At 41.4% G+C, this 19,764-nt stretch overlaps 1 protein-coding gene across 3 annotated transcripts in view; it reads right to left on the minus strand.

Annotated features, from left to right (window-relative positions):
* DPF3 (double PHD fingers 3) overlaps positions 1-19,764 on the minus strand; it is a 94,852-nt gene that overhangs the window by 58,852 nt on the left and 16,236 nt on the right. For 2 of the 3 annotated variants that reach the window (XM_054400162.1, XM_054400164.1), the window contains exons 3-4: positions 3,171-3,298; positions 897-992 (exon numbers count right to left, since the gene is read on the minus strand). In XM_054400162.1, coding sequence (XP_054256137.1) covers positions 897-992; positions 3,171-3,298 — 224 coding nt within the window. Of the gene's footprint in view, positions 1-896; positions 993-2,783; positions 2,798-3,160; positions 3,299-19,764 lie in introns of all 3 variants that reach the window. The other variant, XM_054400161.1, reaches the window with a different exon arrangement.

A 19,764-nucleotide genomic window follows, 5' to 3' on the forward strand; every position in this document is an offset into this window, starting at 1 on the left:
AAACAACACAACAACAGAACAAACCAAAAGAGAGGGTCTGATGCATAAGTACATTGCAAGTATTCAATGTGGTTTCATGTCTCTCTCTTATTCAAAAGCTATTATCTCCTGCTCATTTGGCCTAAAATGTGGCCCTTCTTGCTTGACTCCTACAAACACATCAAAAGGTAATTCCAGTGCTCCTCTGCCCCTGCAGCATCTGCTCGAGCCAAAGACAGATGAAAATGCTCAAAACTTCTGAGAATTGTGTTTACATTTATTTAGATACCTAGCTTAAGGGGCCACAACTGAAAATGTTGATTCCAAATTTTGAAACGTTGGCCTCATTACTTAACCGGTGCCCTGATGACACTGTAAAAAGACATGTTAGATAAGAGAAGGGACACAGACTCCCCTGGGGATAAAATATTGCCCATTTTAAGCAAATAGAGAATTTGCTGTGGGCTCAAGACACCCAGTGTCAGCCACAAATGCTGCCTTGGAGAAAGCTGCAAAACGTATTAACACAGTTCAAGTTACTTGATTTTTTTTTTATTTTTTTTTTTTGTCCTGACTGATTTTGTTGCTTTTCTGTAATTAGCAAACATTGTTTTAAAGTAAGAGCATTGTAATAGCAGGATGTCATCATGGTTATTACCTTTTACATTACAATTGTAAATACAGCATTATCATTTACCCCAACATTTTGCTCTCAAAAGTCTGTTTCCTTGGCAATTCACAAAAATAAACTGAAACAACATTAAAAAATTTTGATCATATGACTTAAAGTTACCCACAGTGTTATCAGTATCATATATCCACGGACATATGCTTTGCATACACAACATGTGAAAAATATACACTAGCGAGCAGAGGTTTTCTTTCTTCCTTTCCATTCCAGTAAACTCTCCACCTACCCGTCCTCTAGGCCTGTTCTTTCGTTTTGGAATATCTTCTTCCAAATCCTCTTCCTCATTCACTTCATCTGCATTTTCATCATTTTCTAAAACCCTCTGTGTTTGAACAATAAACAGGAATGGTTAGAAGAAAAGAGGATGACACATACAGCCAACTGCTGCTCTTTACCACAGAGACTGTAGGTTATTAAATTACAGCTGATTAATGATATAACACCAAATCAGATCCCAGAACTCCTACTTCTTTCCACTAAAACAAAATCTGCTTTCCTTTCCACCCTCAGTTCTCCTGGGAGTTCTTATTAAAATATACCACTGGTATCAGCCAACTATGAAAAAAAGTTTCCTAAGAAATAACAGTGGCATCACCGATATCCCAAGACAACACAAGTATTAGCAAGCAGAACTGCAGGCTGTATCCAGGAATTCCTGAGCACATTTTTTTTGTTTTAAATTGTTGCACTTGAAATTGTTTTGCTTTCCTCTAATGTTAAGAATGCACTTCAAGAAGACAGAAACCAGCATTTTTCTCTGTGTCAGCTTAGTGTTTTCTTTGTATAGTAAAAATGGAGAGAATTCCTTCATATATTCCAGCATTTTTAGTAGATCTAGAAAGTAACATGTTCCAGGTACAATTCTGCAGTCTAAAAGCAGGGATTTTGCTGAGGAAGTACAGGTCTCCTGGAAGTTATAGGAACAGCAGCAGTAGTTCCTTCAATCAATTATTTAATAGAAATAGTAATTCATCATCTCACACAACTGTGAGATATTCAGGCCAGAGAATTTCAATCCTTCTATCTTGATCTTTTGAAATGTAACCTCTACAGAATCAAACACAGGCTGGCTGCCCTGAAAACATGCTCAAGTTGGACATTCCATGAACAAAGGCAACACTCATGAGGAACGAAGTCCTGTTGAAATTCCCTCAACCCTTGGAATGTCTGCTAGAAATACAGAAATGGGCCCCACCCATTCTGTCATTCATGGTGCAGTGCCATTTTGTAAGAAACCAACCTGGAATCTCTAACTTATCTTTGCCATGCCACTGTTAGTTTACATTACAATGTGCAGCCATGATGTGTTTCAGATAGTGACACTAAACTGATGGGGAGAGTTTTCAGTCCTGATGCATTTGTCCATTCCCTATAATTTCTATTTAATCACTATTTGAGATCCAGCAGAGGGAGAACAGGAGCAAATCACAGTTGCTTTCTCTCTTTGCTACTTACCTCAAGCATCAAATTCTGAATTTGTAGGAAAAAAAAACCAACAGAAATTTCTATTAAAATCTGTATTTGGAAGACCAGCTCTAGGGCTCTATTCTTACTTTACCTGCTAAATTGTTAAGGCTAATACTGGACAGTGTGCCTTTCAAAAAGTAGAAAAATTTTGGTACGTGAGAAGATCAGTGGTATGTAAGAAAATAAGCAAACTTAATGATATGTTTATGTTTTCACTTTTCTTCATATGTTAAAGTATCTCAAAACAAAAAAACAGAAGGCATAACCGTATCATATGTGGGATGTGAAGGATCTAATTTACAACAATAATACTGCACAAGGTCAGTTAAGAGAATATTACAAACCACTGTCTTTGCTTAAAATTGCAGGATTAATTTATGAAAGAGGTAAGTAACCAAGTGTGAATTTGGTGATACTGCCAGAGTAATTAATGACTTTAATCCTTGGTAGAAGGTGCATAACCTTTCTAATGCATGGTGAAAAGACTAATCTAAACCTTCTCCAGCAAATGAAGAAGACACACATTCAATGCCAATTTACCACAGGGCAAAATCCTCAACCCTGTTAAATACCAACTTTACAGCAGATCCCAATGCCTCCATCTCTTTAGCAAGAGCAACTGTTTACCCTTTTTTAACAAAGTAACTTTTCCTAGCCTGTCTTTCTAAAACAGCTTCCAAGCACAAAGTGCTTCAGTGCAGCTAAGCAGCAAGTCTTCTGACAAATATGATGAGGCAGAGGGTGGTAAAGTGGCTTGGACTGAGGTGGGAATTACAACTATGCCTATCCCACCTGCTCACTCTCACCACCACTGAGGCTGGGCTCTTTCAAGTTACAGCACAGAAGAACATACAAAGGAACAAGAAGGAGATTTGCATTTTCTTATTTGTCATACAGAGAAAAGGCACTGATCACAATTTTGATCTGGTACAGTCTAGCTACTTTTCTGCCACAGGACAAAATCTGCTAGGCTGAGATACAAAAAACCATGTAAAATCCACCCCTGCTGTCAGGGCATGGGGCTCTCCTTTACCTGGATTTCTTGTATAGAGTCCTCCTCTTTAGTGTCTGTTTTTTTCTCTATTCCCTCTCCACGCAGCAAGGCTTCCAGAGTTGTGCTTTCTGAGGTGAACCCATCTTTCTTCAGTGGCAGATCAACTTCTGAAAAACAAAACACACTGGCTGTATGTGTCTCTCCCAGACAGCTAACAAGCAGAAGGACAGATGACAAACAGAAGACTGACAGACTTTCAAGCTTGTTTCTATCTTGGAGGGTTCTTCAAGTTGTTCTTTTAACTGCTAAGGATTTCCATACAGGATTCATTTCTGCCTTACTGAAATCCTTACATAGTTTCAATTGCTGTGTTTGCTTACAGGGAAAAAAAGGCTGGATGTACTGTATCAGGAGAAAATAAATTAAGAAAAAAGTTTCTTCTCCTTTATATAAACTCCCGGTGCTTCAAATAAAGAACAAAACCAGGACTCTCTAAGATACTTAAATAACAAATAGGAAGATCTGATCTCCTGAAGTAGAAAAGTAGTTTAATGCAATTTAGCATCTGGCACATTTTATACAGCACAGCTTCAACCAGCATTCCCCTACACCAGGGCATGCTCTACACAGGGGGAAGCAGAAAAATTAGTGTGTGGGGCCAATACTGAGAGCTTACACTGAAAAAAACTAAGGGATGTATCTTGAGCTTTCATGGAATATCGGTTAGATAAAATCTTCAGTTTGTTTTAAATGGGCCTACACAAGTGACAAAATACCAGACAGCAGAGCTTTGAGTGCAGAATCTAGCCCATAAAACAGGACAACCACCAGCTACTGCAGGAAGAGCCAAAGGCTGACTTGGGGCAGGCCTGAGGCACAGAACTCCAAAGGTAGGGTGGGTTTACGAAGAAGCTTGATGCAGCTCGCCATACAAGCAAAGAGCCTCATTCCCCTTCCGAATGCTGCTACTAGATTCAGAGGCAGCACAGCAGACAGGCAAATGCTGCATGTTAATTTTAGCAAGATGTTAAACTAAAGCTAGGGAAGAATTCCATTTTTCTTATAGATCCTGGCCTCTACACCACTGATGCAGTTCATTCAGAGCAACCCTATGGCAGGGAGACTTCCTGAATATCTCTACCTCACAATGCAAGGTATGGATTTCTCAAGTACTCCCTCCCTTCTAAAATTATTTCCTTCCTCTGGGCCAATAGATTTATAAAAATGTACAGGAAAAACGCTCACAAATCAGTATCTGGTGTCCTTATTTCACAGATCTGTCTGCTCATTGTCTTTTAGGACTGTATTGTGTTCCCCAGTCTTCCTGAAGTTCCCTGCCTTTCTATCACCATGAGCTGTAAACTCTGCAGGGCAGAAATTCATGTGTTTACAAAGCCCCAAATCACTCCTGCAATCCAAATAATGAATGAACACTTCCACCTGGGACAGTAAAGTATAATCTGTTTCTTGGGGGCAATTGTGTCCCAGGAACATGTTTGTTCTATATATGAAAAATCTAAGCCAGCAAATGATTCAAGGTCCCTGATCAGTGCTTCCACAACATGCTTGCTCAAGTCTTCTGAAGTGAGAAAGCATTGCTCAGCCAATAACCACAGAAAATCCAGCAAAAATTCCAGCAAAATCTATTCTATTCATGGAGGGAATGGCTGAGTACAAACCATGCAGAAAACCCAAACCACTGGGATTTTCAAAGGAAACTCCCAGGATAACTCACACAATGGGATGGGGTCAATTGTGGATTGATCCCCCTTCTCATCACAAAGAGGTCCATTCAATCAGGCCTCTGTTTTCAGCATTAAGATTTGCACATCCACCCCATTATGCCACCTTCCCCAACTTCTCCCTTACTTGAGCTATAAAAAAGACAGAAAAGTCAACAGTGAATCATACAGATTGAATTTCTCTGTATGAACTCCTAGTACTTCCCTCTGGATGCTAAATCCTGACATTTCAATGGAAGGAAGAGATTTTAGACTTGATTTAAGTGCAAATCCCAACACTAGAATCTAAAGTCACTAAGGAACCTCCATAATTATCTCTGGCTGTGGGCTTGGCTTGGTTTCAAAGTCCTGTGCTAGGTGCAAAAGGGCATTTGCTCTGTATTTAGAACCTTGTGGGACTGGAAAACCCACGGGGTCATCATACATTCAGCAAGAGAAGCAGCTTCAAGCAAGCTCAAGGGCATTGGAAGTAAATATGTCTTCACTGTGACAAGCTATGCCTGTCTGGATACCAATACACTCAGCAAACAAATGCATTAGAAAAGGGAATGAGCAAGGAAGGGGTGAGGGATAAGTAGAATGTATACGAACATATGTATAGGTAAAACAACTCTGTTCAGATATATTGAATGGCCAGTCAGAGAGAAAGGTAGGCTTTAAGGTCAAAAACTGCCAGATGTCTTTAACAAGCATGTTTGTTTTGTGTGACACTGCTACTTCCCATCAGCAATACTCCAGGAGACTTTTCATCCAAACTCCCAGAGTGCTTTTTTAATTATTAAACTTAACATCCCACTGACAGGGTGGTGTGAGGTTACACTTCTGTTCCCAGCTTACTGATGGAGAGACTGAGTCTCCAAGAAGTCAAGTTAGTGACCAAGAAATCAAATAAAAAGAAACTCATGGCAGCTGCCTCCCATCTGCCTATTATGCTGACTGCTATTCAATCCCTTCATTTTCTTCTCTGCTGGTAGCTTCTAGGAAACCATTTTCTTTCCTAAGTAGCTGTAGAACACAGAAAATGGCAGGTGCCATGTCATCTGGAATGTAAAGTTTACAGCGTAAGATTTCCAGAGATCAGAAAAAAAATCTGTTAGTAGTAAGTACTATCTTTGTAATGAATTCAGCCCTTTCTGGAAGGATACAGTAATCAAGACAGGCAATTACACTTCCCAACCACTTTTTCAATCTTAAGAGATAAAAAGTCTTCAAAATCTAAAAGATAGTTCAATTAACCTGGAGAAATAGTTACCTACTAGTAGGGAATCATTACATTCATTTCATTAAATCCCTAAATTTCTCTTTACTGTTTCACTCTCCAGGATTTTCCCACAAAAGCTAGAAAAGTATGTTTCATGCTTATACCCTAAAGAAAATTGGGAAGCCAGTGCTTGAAATGTAGTTTTCATGTGGAAGATCAAAGCTTTCCCTAGACCATAGGAACTACAGATAGGAAGCATGGTGGAGGCTGTTCCTCCTATTGTCCTGCTTATGAAGGTATCAGCCAGTGTCAGAAGCTTCAAACTAGGCCAGAGAGAGACTCTTCTAGGCTTGAGAAATAATCTGTGACCCCACACTTGCCACTGTTTTGGTATTTGTTGTGCTATACCATGCAGTCACATTGGAAGCTGCAGAAGAAGTTACGAGTGCCTGGCAGGAGAGAAATGCAAAGAAAGTAATCTACTCTGATGATACATTTAATCCTGATCTCTGACAGGCGAGTCCTGAGGGATAAATGCAGTATTACTTCCAGTTATCCTAAATGTAGCTCTCCTGGAAACACACAGAGCAGCCCAGCCCTTTCTGAATTTTGATACACTCTTGCCTTCCACATTTTCCCACCTGAGTGAATTCAGCAGTTAAACTGTTGTTTAAAAAAAGGAGTATTTCACCTTATTTATTGCCTGCTTCCTTGTTCTTGCTATGAGATGGGTAAAATAGAAGTTACTGACCACACTTTTTCATAATTTCTTTTATTTCCTCTCCTTTTGAGGATAAACAGTCTCCATGTTTTCTATTACTCTGCTGTAAGATGTTTTGCATATGGCTTTGTCCTGTCAGACCTCTCTGAACTTCCTCTCATTCCTCAGTAATCTTCCCAAGATGGACCCATATTGCACCTGATACTTTCCTATGAAATCACATCCTCCATTTAAAACAAATGCATTACAATATTCTTTATATTACTCCTCAGGCAGTGTCCTGCAGTGTCCAAGCTGCACACTAAGCCAAATTAGGACCCTTGTGACAGAGACAAGAGCTTCCCATAAGCAATAGATTCATGCACAGGCAGCAAATTAAAATGTCCATCCTGCTGCCCATTCACCAGACACATTCAGCTCTCCCTAAGGAAGCCTGCACAGACCTCTCTGGCCATGATGGCTCTAAATAACTTTGTACTACTGCAAATCTGTCATTTTCAAGGTACTTTCCCTCTCCAGGTTGTTCATTACTACATTACACAACACTCAACCAAACGCCAAACCCTGATGCACCAGCTGTTAGCCTTTTTCTACAGCAAAGGTTCTTTGCTTCATTTTGGGTTTTGTTTCATCTTTTACACTGAAAGTTTTGATTGTAGACAATGATTTATTTCTCTTTGAAGGCCTACCACATACCAAAGGTCTTTAGTAAGTCTTTTACATATCAGAATCATAGAATCACTAAGGTTGGAAAAGACCCTCAAGGTCATCGAGTCCAACTATAAACCTAACACTGCCAAGTCCATCTGTAAGCCATGTCAATAAGCGCCACATCCGCATGGGTTTTGAACATTTCTGGGCAGTGTAATTCCACCACTTCCCTGGACAGCCTGTTCCAATGCTTAACCACTCTTTGAGCAAGCAAATTGTTTCCTAATATCCAATGAAACCTCTGGCTCAACTTGAGGCTGTTTCCTCTTATTCTGTCACTTGTTACTTGGGAGAAGTGAGCAACCCTCACCTCTCTACAGCCTCCTTTCAGATAGCTGTAGAGAGCAATAAGGTCTCCCCTCAGCCTCCTTTTCTCCAAACTAAACCACCACACCTCCCTCAGCTGCTCCTCATAAGACCTGTGTTCTAGACACTTCACCAGCTTTGTTGCCCTTCTTTGGATGCACTCCATCACCTCAATGTCCTTCTTGTAGTGAGTGGCCCAAAACTTAACACAGTATTCCAGGTGCAACCTCACCAGTGCCAAGTATAAGTGGACAACCACTTCCTTAGCCCTTCTGGTCATCATGCAAAGAATTTTATGAAAGTAGTGAGACATGTTTTCCTTGGTAGAAAAAAAAGTCACTTAGAACCTCCTATATCATAATTTCCCAGGTGTTTTGATACTTATACCTAATTACTCTTTCAATCAATTTCTCACCTGGCCACAAAGAATTTAAGGGGCTTTAAATCCTTGGATCACATATAGGTCACAACATTTACTACCCACCTAAATTCTTTGTGTTGTAACTCCTGGCTTGCATCAGAAGTTCTTCTTCAGAAAATGCAAATTTAGAGACCACAATCTTTATTACAAGTAATAACTGCTAGTAAAGGCACAGTAACTAAAAACTTACTCTTTCATATAAAAATTTTTAAGTTTGTAGATACATTTCTTTTTGATTAATATTGCAAATGCAATAGCTGCTGGTTAACCCAGGAGATAAAGGAAACAGAACCACATGAAATGGAAGTGTCAAGCCAACCAAATATATCAATGAAAAATAAAATGTTATTTTAAGAAGCCTTCCTGTTCTAATAAACCATGCTAATGCTGGCGTTACAGCTTTTGTGACATATTGTCATATTGTATATATGTTATAATTCAAATATGTGTGTGCGAATATAATTAAAATTTATGTTTCTTAACTTGGGTGAGTCCTTTTCATAGTGATTGCATTTACAGTTATTTCTGCTTACCAGCTCAGTGCAGCAACCTCTCTATTTATCAAGGTCCTTAGATTGTGGTGGTAGAATCTGAACGAGCATCCATGCCAGCACTATTCCTTTATCTATTTTCTATTCAATTGCTGCCTCCAAAGAAGCACATTTGCACAAATCCTACAAAATGGTGGGACTTTTTCAAGTTTTGATTCACCAAAATAGCTGCAAGTTTCTGTCCTTAAATATGCTGCATTTGGTTTACAAGGCATTGGGAGTTAAGCAACTTCTCCGTGTCTCTTTGAAACATAAATTAAAAACAACCATCCCTTTTTCTATACAGTGCAATGTATTCGTTTTACAATGGATCATTTCAATCTCCACAGTAGCAGCTGCCACCCAAGCCATCATCTCTGTGCACTCGTAAGCAGCTCCATTTCCAGTTCTAATTGGGAACAGAGATACTTATTGGGTGAGTTCCAGCATGATCTATCACGCCAGAGACAGCTACTATGCAAACCAAAGCAATCCAGCTTCCAAAAACCCTCTTAGACAAACACTGACTTTGCACATAGATTCTTGCCTTTTTGTTTCTTGGTGCTGGTCTTTTGGAACATAAATAGTGCAGGAGGAAACTATATATAAAGAGTCCATGAAGTGCTGTTTAAGATGGGTAAATCCAAGGATGTTACCTTAATAACCACTACCTCTTTAAAATCATGTAGGTGGTCTAAAAAAGCCACCTAATTCACAGCAAACAGAACTACTGCTGAGTGAATGCAGCCACTAAGCTCATTAAGAGGATGTGGCAGGATGTGTCTGAAAGTGCAGTGCAGTGGCTCAGCAAGCAATTAAATCCCATGACAGTTTAAAATGAGAATCTATCAGTGTCACAAGAGTGTGAAGCCTCAGCATCTCTGCTGCTCCCACCCCCAGCGTTTTATTTATGACGGTGTATTGGGAACATGGGAAGTCAAAAAGATTATAATGAAATATGCCATATAAAAACCAGATTAAGCCTGCTCTTCTTTGGGGAAATATGCAGAGAGAGAAGCTGTCTGTTAGCTGTCGAGTTTGCAAAAGATACCATCTTTTGGGATGGTGCTCTCTGCCAGCAGACAGAATGCCCCAGGGGAAATGGTGGTGAAAAACCCAGACAAGCAGCATCCATCCATCCATCATACGCTCATCTCCACATCTCCAAGGCACAAATACAGCGTTAGAGTGCAAAGGCTGGGGGCAGGGGGATGGAATCCCTTAAGAAAGAGGAGACAATGCCTTACGTGAATAGCTGGATTTGTAGCTTTACTGTGCATGCACAACCAGACTCTCCTCAGCTTGTTTGCCTTCTCACTTGTTACGTTCATGGCCAGTACAGTGATTTGTTACCAGCCTTGGAACTGATGCATTCACAGCAGCGACCAGAACCAGGTACAGTAAAGACAGTGCTCTGCAGGCTCTGTCAGCACATCTTGGGATTTCCAGAACTCTCACTCCATTGTCTCCTGCTAACCCAAGGGCAGATGCTCATGTTATCACTGTTATCCTTCAACCTTGACCTTCCATGATCCCTACTACCCCAGCCCATTCTTCCAATATTACTGCAATTCAGCACCCATCTGTAGCAAACCTGTCAGTGTCAGTTCTTTACTATCCTCTCCCACCCGGGTCACAGAATGGTTTGGGTTGGAAGGAACCTCCAAAGGTAATCTCATCCAACCCACCCTAGTAAGCAGGGGCATCCTCAACCAGATCAGGCTGCCCGGAGTTTTGTCAAGCCTCACCTTGAATATCTCCAGGGATGAGGCCTCAACTACCTCTCTGGACAAACTGTTCCAGTGTTCCACTACCCTCCCGGTAAAGAGCTTGCTCCTAATATCCAGTCTAAATCTACTCTTCTCTAATTTGAGACGCCTCTTGCCAGCCCAGCCCTGAATCTCCCCTGAGACTACACTACTGATAACATAGACTCACAATGAGTCCATAAAGCCAAACAAATGCCTCTAGAGACTAGTAAACATCAAATTCACTTTATTCTTAATCCAAGACAGATGCAATAAAACCATGGCAGCAGTGGAAATTGTAAGGCTACACCAGTAACTCTTTGCCTCCCCTGCTAATTCCACCCTCAAACCTCATGCTTGTTACTACATCATCCAGGTAAACAGGGACCATAGTGAGAACAACAATCCAATAAAATAAAAAAAAAACCTTTAAAAAAGGCAAACTGGTTTTAGAAGCAAGCATCCTTGAAAACAAGACAGTATTTGTTTCTTCAGAAACAAATCATCTTGTGTGGAAAGACTAGTTTGGAGGACTACCTGCCATCAAGCAAAAACTCCTCTTCAGGCTGGAGCCATGGGATCCTATAAAGCTCTGAAATTAATCTTAGCAAACACTTGTTGCAAATTTTAGGCACTATTTAGGTTTTCTCCATGGAGTACTGGCAGACTAGAAAATCCCAATGTCTCCCTAGCAACTCTTCCTATAAAGCTGCTAGTCTTAGGGTGAGGTTAGAGGGAGAAAGTGAAGAGAGAGAAAAAGATAGAGGAAAGCTATGCTATTGGGGAATGTACACTTTCACTCTTCAACCTGGATGTAAACTGCAGAAAAAACAGAGGGCAGTCTTGAATTTTAAGACCTGGATCCAACAGAAAGCTTCTATCAGCCCCTAGATAAAATACGTTCCAGGAGGCTACAACACAACACAACAGGAGGGAGAAATAAGTCTGCAGAAAACAGCAGAGGCCCCCAAACAAAAGGTTAAGCATTGCTTAGTTTAACCTATCATCAAAATGTGGACTTTACAAGCAGCTGTATTTCTTTGGCAGACTAGAATGCCTCTATAAAATCTCCCAATAAAAAAAAAAAAAGTGCCAAAACCCCAACCCACAACACAAAAAAACCCACCAGCCCTCCTGTCAGCTGTCTCTTGGAAGTTCTTTACAGATTTATTTCTTAGCACACATATAAATCATTGTCACATATAATACACTGTACTTGCTTCTCAAAGACTGCCAATAGCATCAGGCTAAATGCTGGATCAGGTAACTACCCTCAGGGCTCAAATCATAAAGGAATATCTCCATTCAATAACATAATTCTAGCACTCATTTGTGTTCTGGTCACTCTTGCACTTCCATTCTAGGTGGGCTCACATTGCATCAGGACTTCTGCAGCATCAGACAACACTGTAGACAATATTGAGGGGCAGAGGCTTGGTAACTACCTACAGTTTAAAGAACATTCTTGAGGACAGTCTCTAGCCCTTTGGGCTTTGTGTCAGCCTAATAGGGCTTATGACCTGTTTGGAGTAAGAGAATAACTTTGCCTACCTGTCTGCAAGTGTTCATATAGATACACTCACACAGACAGATGAGCCTTTTGACCCATCAGAAGAATCAGAATCTCGATTATTGTCCAATGGCCAGAGAGCTATCAGCAAACACCAGTCACCCCTACACGACACAGCTGGGCAGGTCACCCTGACACTGCACACACGGTAACAGGGAGCAGACCTCCATTGCAGTGACAGCACTGAATAAAACACTCATACTGAATTCACACTCATACATAAACCATGTGTAAAACCAACCATGCTGTAACCTTGCCACAAAGTCTGTGAGACTCTGTATAGCTTCTCCTCCTCCTTATCGGGGACAGTGGAGGGGATACCTTTAGTAACAGATAAATCTCTGTAATGCAGTTATCTCTCAACTGCAGTGCACAAGCATCCCAATTAATTCAGTCCAGGCCTAGCAGAGCCGGCACTAAGCCAGAGCTGATAAACCTGCCAAAGCCAATCTGAGCCCTGCAATGTTTCTTGGGAGCCTGCTCTGTGCTTTCTCATGCTCCAGACCAAGGAGGTTATTTGCTTGAGTGCAGTGCTGAGCTCTGGCTGGCTCCACATGCCCACAGGATGCTGCAGCTCCACTAATGAGGTCCTTCTAAAACCTAAAGCACTGGGGAGCAGGCAGAGACACCCAGCCAGCTCTAAAGGCATCAGCAAAGATGCAGCAGGGCATTTTCGCACCACTTGGCCAGATTACTGCCCCCCCATCCTGATTCTGCATCTGTCTGCAGGACTTCCACTTGCAGGAAGACTGTGCTCAGCAACCCAGGCAGGCCTGGGAATCAGGATAGCCACATTTGTGTGCTGTGTTGTCTGAAGAAGAATTCGGCCATGCCAAAAGCAGATGTCGTTCAGCATCCCTGGCTCAGTAAATAGAAAGCCTTCATAAACTACCGAAGAACAGAAAGGCTACAGTTAAGTGTCAATGATTTCAGGATGGAACAGGGAACAATCACCCTAGATGATGCCCTTGGCATCGCTGCTGTCTCACCATGTGATCTCGGGCCAAAGTCTAACAAAGATACCTTCTGCTTTTCCATCATCTGCCAAATGGAGATAGTCTCCATCTATCCTCTGGGGTTTGGTAGGGCTTGTTAAATATTCACAGGCATTCAGGCACTAAAATAAAATGCACCAAAAATGCAAGGTGTTCTTACAGGTTCTCACAAAGCCACATTTAAACACATTTGTTTTCCAGCCAAGAAAAACGCTGAAAAAAAGCAAGACCATTTCTACAGATAGCTGATTTCAGTGGCCAACTCACAAATTCCAAGGAATGAGGACATATTTGCTCATTTGGTAAGATACATCTGACAGATGAAGCTATATAACTGAAAAATGTTATTATAAGAAGGAACACTTGCAATAGAAAAATGGTATGAGATGCTAGTAGGTTTCCTTTCAGAAACGGGAAAGAACAAAGCAAATCATCTACTGAGATACTCTGATCTCTTGCCACAAAAAGGCAAGAAATTCCAAGAGGCCTATAAAGCGTTTAGACAAAAAGGTGAACTCTAGAATTAATAACAGAATGGTAAACAGGAAGATTAATGGCACCAGAGAAAATGCAGATGGTGAAGCCCAGCCTGCAGGCTCAGCAAGACTCTGAATAGGGAGGGGGAAAAAGGCAAGGTGTAAACAAGGTGACCTTCAAAGCCACGGGAATGCCTGCCAACAGGCCAGCCAGAGGGCATCCTGAGACACAGATGTGCCATCTGGGGTAGGCTGTCTCCTGAAAACATGAACAAGATTTGTCTGCTTCAAAATTTGCAGGGAGGCAAAATCAGTAGCAGTAGAAAATATGACCATTCCTTCAAGAGGGGCACAATCAAACACACAAGTTGGAAAAGGATGCTATTTTGTAAAGAAAATGTGAACAATTTCCCTGAATATCTCTGCTCAGAAAGGTCTTGTGCCCACTTGTAAAGCCTGCTCACACAAGGTGTGGGGGAGGAGAAACTGGTTTTCACTAAGCAAATGTTTTCCTTTAGGGTTTATGCTTTAGGTTTATGGTTAAAAAAAAAAAAAAGAACCTCGGCACAAACTGCAAAACAGCTCTTTAAACCCATGATGGTATAAATTTTCCCCATCTTGGCATAAGTCTATTCACTCCAGATGGCACATTTGGGTTGAAGGTAGGTAAAGATTCCTCAGACGTCTCTATGTCCAATATCTGCTTTTACAGAGCTCCCTTGCGCCATCTCAGTGCTTAGTTTCATCTTGAATCTCCTAATAAGCTTTGTGTATGCCTGAGAGATCTCAGTTCTTTGCCTACAGTAAAAAGTGGGAAAGAGAAATCTCCTACCACAGTTCTGCAGTGGAGCCTGACTCTTTCAGACCTGATGCTCAGATCATTGAGATCAATCAATCAGGAAAATTAAAAAGTAAATGCAATCTCATGTCTTTTTTAAATGCATTAATCAAATACCACAGAAGACAGCGCTAAGGGGAACAGTGTTACCTCCAAACAAGCCTTCCACAAAATAAGACAAACTTATTATTATTATTATTGTTCTATGATATTCAAAGGCAAGGATTTCAGGGGAAAATAGAATAATCAACCACACTGCAGCTCACCATGGAGAAAAAGCAGACCCGAGCTGTGGGTGTCTAGCACGTAGTGAATTCACGCACCTCTTTTCCTTCCAGCCTTGTTCAAAGTACACAAAATCTGAGTATTTCAGGCAAAAACTGGCCCACCTGAGTTCAGGGCTGAAATCAGTTCATGTCTGCAAGCACACATTTCTTAATGGTTTTAATTCTGATGGGCTGCATACCAACCACAACAAAGATATCAGCATGACCTCCCTCTTCACAGTAGGACCCACAGGTGCTGGATGAGCTTAGGCAGCTTGTGCAAAGCCCGCACAGTCCCAGTGCTGTCACCTCAAGCAGGCTTGACTCAAGTGAGTTTGTGATTGCTGACAGGAGCTGCCATCATGGCACTGAACATTAGAACATAAGCCTCATCATGTGGCTCTGTTGATTGCTTTTTGATTAGGACAGGAACGGGGAGATGAAGTACACACCTGAAAACACTAACGTGACAGTGAGGAAGGAATCGGGAAGAATCAGGGAGGAAAGCAGCAAGATGGAGGAAGGCTATTATATTCCTTCTCCTTGTCTACTGCACCTAAACTATGTCAGGCTTGTTCTGAAAACTGCCACTGAAAAATCTGGAAAATGGAATTTCTGGGCCTTGAACTAAGCTTTTCAATGTCTCTCTCCTGGACCCTTTCTACACCTTACAAAATGCAGTGAGAATAGATGATAATGGGGAAGAGGGAGAAATATCCATGCAAGGGGAAAGCAAAGTGGAACAGAGAACAGTTGTTCTTCCCTACTTTCCCTCTGCTCAGCTTTCATTTCCCTTTGTTCATCTAATGTTGAGCCAAACTAAGCCAAGGAGCTGCTGTGCTGGGCTACAAGATTGATGGCTGCAGGCAGACTCCACAGTGAAGAGACGGATGACTGGTCATTTCTCGCGATGCACTGAGAAACATCCATCCTTGCAGCCATGCTGAGCCCATTTGTGCTCCTTTTGAAAAGAGAGATAAACACGAGCAGCCAGAGGCACCTGAGTGTCCTTCTTCCTCAGAAGGACACAGTTATAGTCCTCTGGGTTCCTTGAGAAGGTCGCTCTGTCCATCCCTGAACATCTGGCTGTGGGATTTGCTAACTCTCTCCCTCCCCCAGCAATCATCCATCTATTAGAGCGCAGGTCGGAAGAAAACGGTGAAGAGAATGGTGTGACAACCTCATCAATCTACAGCTACACGCTTGGCTATTTAGTTTTCTTTACGCTACCCCTAAATGTGGGGGAGGGGGGAAAGAATTGCTACTAGTATGAAAGAGTGAATTGTGAAAATGGCAATGTGGATTGGAGTTAAGTCCTTATGACTATTAAAATGTTGTTCATGTACTAAAGCAGTAGGGAACTAATTAAGATTCAGGATTGAAAAGCAAAACAAAAAAGTTGGATGCACTGTGGTTCCATCTGTAGCACTTGCTGAGAGTTCAGATGTACTTGGGGCATCATCTTTAGCAGAGAGAGGTTAAGTTTTTTTTTTTTATTTTGACCATTCAGATATTAACAGAAATCTCCCTGGAAGAATATATTGTAAGTATATTTATAGTGCCAACCTTGGTGTAGCAGTTTCAGAGGCACAAAGCACTTAATCCTGACTCTTTCTATTTAGTTAATAGTGTCTTTGTCTGCTGATACTGTCCTGGTCTACAGCACTGCTCAGAGATACAGCCTCCGTGTCTCTAGTTCTGTTGCCGTGCTGCTGGCTTGCTTAGGCAATGAGCATTACATGGCAGATGTGCCCACAGCATCATTTACAAATACAGCATCACTACAGAAATTCCTGTAACTAGGATCCTCACTTTGTCAGAGTAGCACATATCTGTAACTGTGTCATTCACAGACACTGCACCAAGGAAGTAATGAGAAGATAAAAGCATTAGCTATCTCTCACCAACACAAAGAAATGAGTCTCTTCCTTAAAGTGTTTAAATGTAGTTTTAGTACTCTAACTGTCTGGGCTGGCTTTGAAAATTTGTCTTTTACTCCCATCATGCAATGCTGTTCATTTTAGACCAACAACAACAAAAAGATTTTCACTACAGGTCTGTAGGACATAGACAGGATATTAATCATGACCATATGTGTTCCTAAGACATCAGACCCATCCTTTCCAAGGGCAACCACACGTGTTCAGAAATGCATCATTTCCATCAAGAGAAGTAAAGTTTTCATCCTTTCTCCTACATTAAGAACCACAGCTTTAGCTGATAGAAATTCCTGTTCACCGTAGGCTTTACTGGAACTGTACCTACCTACAACAGCTAAGGTCCTGGCCCTGAATTACCTTGTTTGTTGAAGGGGGAATCATGCTCCAAGGGCATCCTAAGTGGCATCCTTGGTCTAGAAGACATTGCACAAAAATGCCATATCTGTCTATTCTGTTCTTACTTCTCCTTCAAACATACATTGCATCAACACTCCTTCCCCCAAAGAGTTCATGACTGGGAATGGACATCATGGCAAACACCAATGGTGTCACAATCACAGAATCCTGAAGCCTAAAACACATGTAATAAACTATTAGGCAATCAAGCGCAGGGAATATTGAAACAAATTGTAACCTAATAAAGTAATACGTACTCTCAGGCACAAGCTGATGATGAGGCTTCACTCCAGAGAATGGGAATGATAGACTGAAGGCTTCCACCAAGGAAGGTGGTGGGAGGTGCAGGGAGATGGGAGGAGAAGCCATCACACTCTCCATTCTACTCTCAACAAATCTGTAAAGCCTGGCTTGTAAGATTTCCAACTGGACTTTATATTAACCTTTATTGCTCATTCCTTTCTATTACACATCAGAAACATAGTACCTATAATTTAGTACTACAACATAATTTCATTTGCTATGTATCATGAGAACAATAAAATTGAATTAAAGTGTTTTCTTTTAAATCATATTTTGAACATAATGATATTCTATAAACTCTTTGCTATTTTTTGTTAACATTTTCTTCCATAAAATAGTACACAGTTTCTGCTGTACAGTTGATCTAGTAGCCCCCCGACTTTATTGAGCTCTGTTTTGCAGGATGATGAGTACCAAACCTGCAAGTCTGGTCTAACTTGGTACTTCACGTGTAGATTCAATTTTAAGCATGTGACAAGTCCCATTAATTACAAAAAGATCACTCATGTCCTTAAAGGCCAAGCTCAGGTGCTTTCCTTGTCTGGCGTTAGACAGCTTGGCATCTTACAAGACTAAGCCCTGGGGACTTGATCCTATAAACCCTTTTTCATGTGATTACCAGAGAACTGCCAGGATTACTCACATGAACATAGGAAATAGATGCAATGATTTAGATAAAAGATATCCATTTCCTTAGGATCTTGTGTCCAGTGCTTGCATCTAAACACTTCCTCTGCTTCACAAAAAGCCTTTTGCCAGTGCAGCTTATTCTTTTTCTGGTACAGGCTACACTAAGTAAAGTACCAGGAGGTTTGCCAGCAAAGCTGTTCAGGTTCAGCTACAGCTGCAAAACTCCTTCAGGGCAGACTGCTTCCCAGCCACCCCTCCCCTTTGCCAGAGAGCTGAAGATTTGCACCTTGAGGGAAATAAATCTGCTGAGTTCCAGCATTTCCCTAAGTAGTATCCTTTGGCACTTCCCCAGGGGTTCCCATAACCTGTTTCTCCTGACAAGCCTTGAGGGAACTGCTTGGGTAACACACTCCTAAGCCCCCCACACCCGCCCAAGGAGTGCCAAAACATTCTTTCAAAAGCCACCATTTCTCTAAAGAGAATCCCATCCTCAGCTCACCTGCACTCCCCTCTTTTTAAGGTTAAACCTGTTTACTTCAGAAGTAAGTAATCCTGATATTATTTACAAGCATTGATGTTAACTTCATGGTAAAAGGACAAATCCCACGGCTTTTTACCTCTCTAGCAGGAACAACATGTCTCCTAGAGACACAGCATTCACAGTGAGGCCTTGGCAGCTTAAGAGGCACATGCTGAAAAACCTCTTCCCAAAGACGTGTCCTAGCAGCCAGATGTAGGTCAAACACACAGTAGCCAAGAAAAGCAAAAGAGCAAAACAATGGGCTGGATAACACAGAAAGGGTGGCGGCACCACAAGTAAGTTCCCTCTCAAGCAGCCCAGGTATTTCAAGCCAATGCCATCTCAGCTATCTGAGCCCTCCAAGCTTTCCTCACTTCTTGCAAATCAGGCCCCAAGAGATGACCTGCAGTCACGCTGCAGAGGCTTTGAGGAGGTCATAAGCACAACTCATTCATTCGATTTAATGGTCTACTGTAGTGACCAAAGCCTTTTTCCAAAGAGCCTGGCTCCAAAGTCATCATAACATATATTTTTCACAAATATACTAAATACAGCTGAGACTACACGCTGGTGGAAAAAAATCTCCTCTAAGTGGCTGCATTGCTTCTGAAATTACAATAGCCTTGTGTCTGTGGGTCACTACAGAGGCAGCCTAGGTTCCAGTTCTCAAAGACAAGACCCAGAGAACTCAGAAATATTCAGATTTAACAGTTTCCATAATTGCCTTGTTTCATGCAGTTGCTACCTATGCCCTTGCCTGATGACTACAGTCAGAGGGGCCTGGCTTCAATGGGCTTTTGATCAAAACCCAGAGAGGTTCCAAAGCCCAGTGGCTTCTTCACACAGTTTTCTCCTAATTACGCAAACTGGCTCAGCCACACAAGAAGCAGGAGCAATCCCAGGTGATTCATATGAACAATCTCAGCTAACTGACACACTTCTCCTGCTAAAATTGTGCATATAAAATACTTGTAGTGACCTGTTCCAGATCCCACAAATGAAAGAAAAATTACATACACAAAGTTAATCCTGTAAATTCTAGCACCATGACTGTGGAGTAAAGCAGCAGAAACAGTATTTTTGTTTTGTTGACTGGACTCTTTAAAGAACATTTTTGCTCTTCTAGAAATAAGTGTGTTTTATTTCCATATGTGCAAAATCATGAAATCCCACTGGGGGGAAAGCACCTATCTGCTCACATCCTTGAACCTGCTGACTGGAATTACTCTAAGAATTGGCAGCTTATCACATGTAATAATACCCAGCAAGAACAGGGCATGATTTGAAGAAGAAATTACCACATGACATACAGAAGGCCA

Source organism: Indicator indicator, chromosome 4, assembly GCF_027791375.1.
Source record: "Indicator indicator isolate 239-I01 chromosome 4, UM_Iind_1.1, whole genome shotgun sequence".
Lineage (NCBI taxonomy): Eukaryota > Metazoa > Chordata > Aves > Piciformes > Indicatoridae > Indicator > Indicator indicator.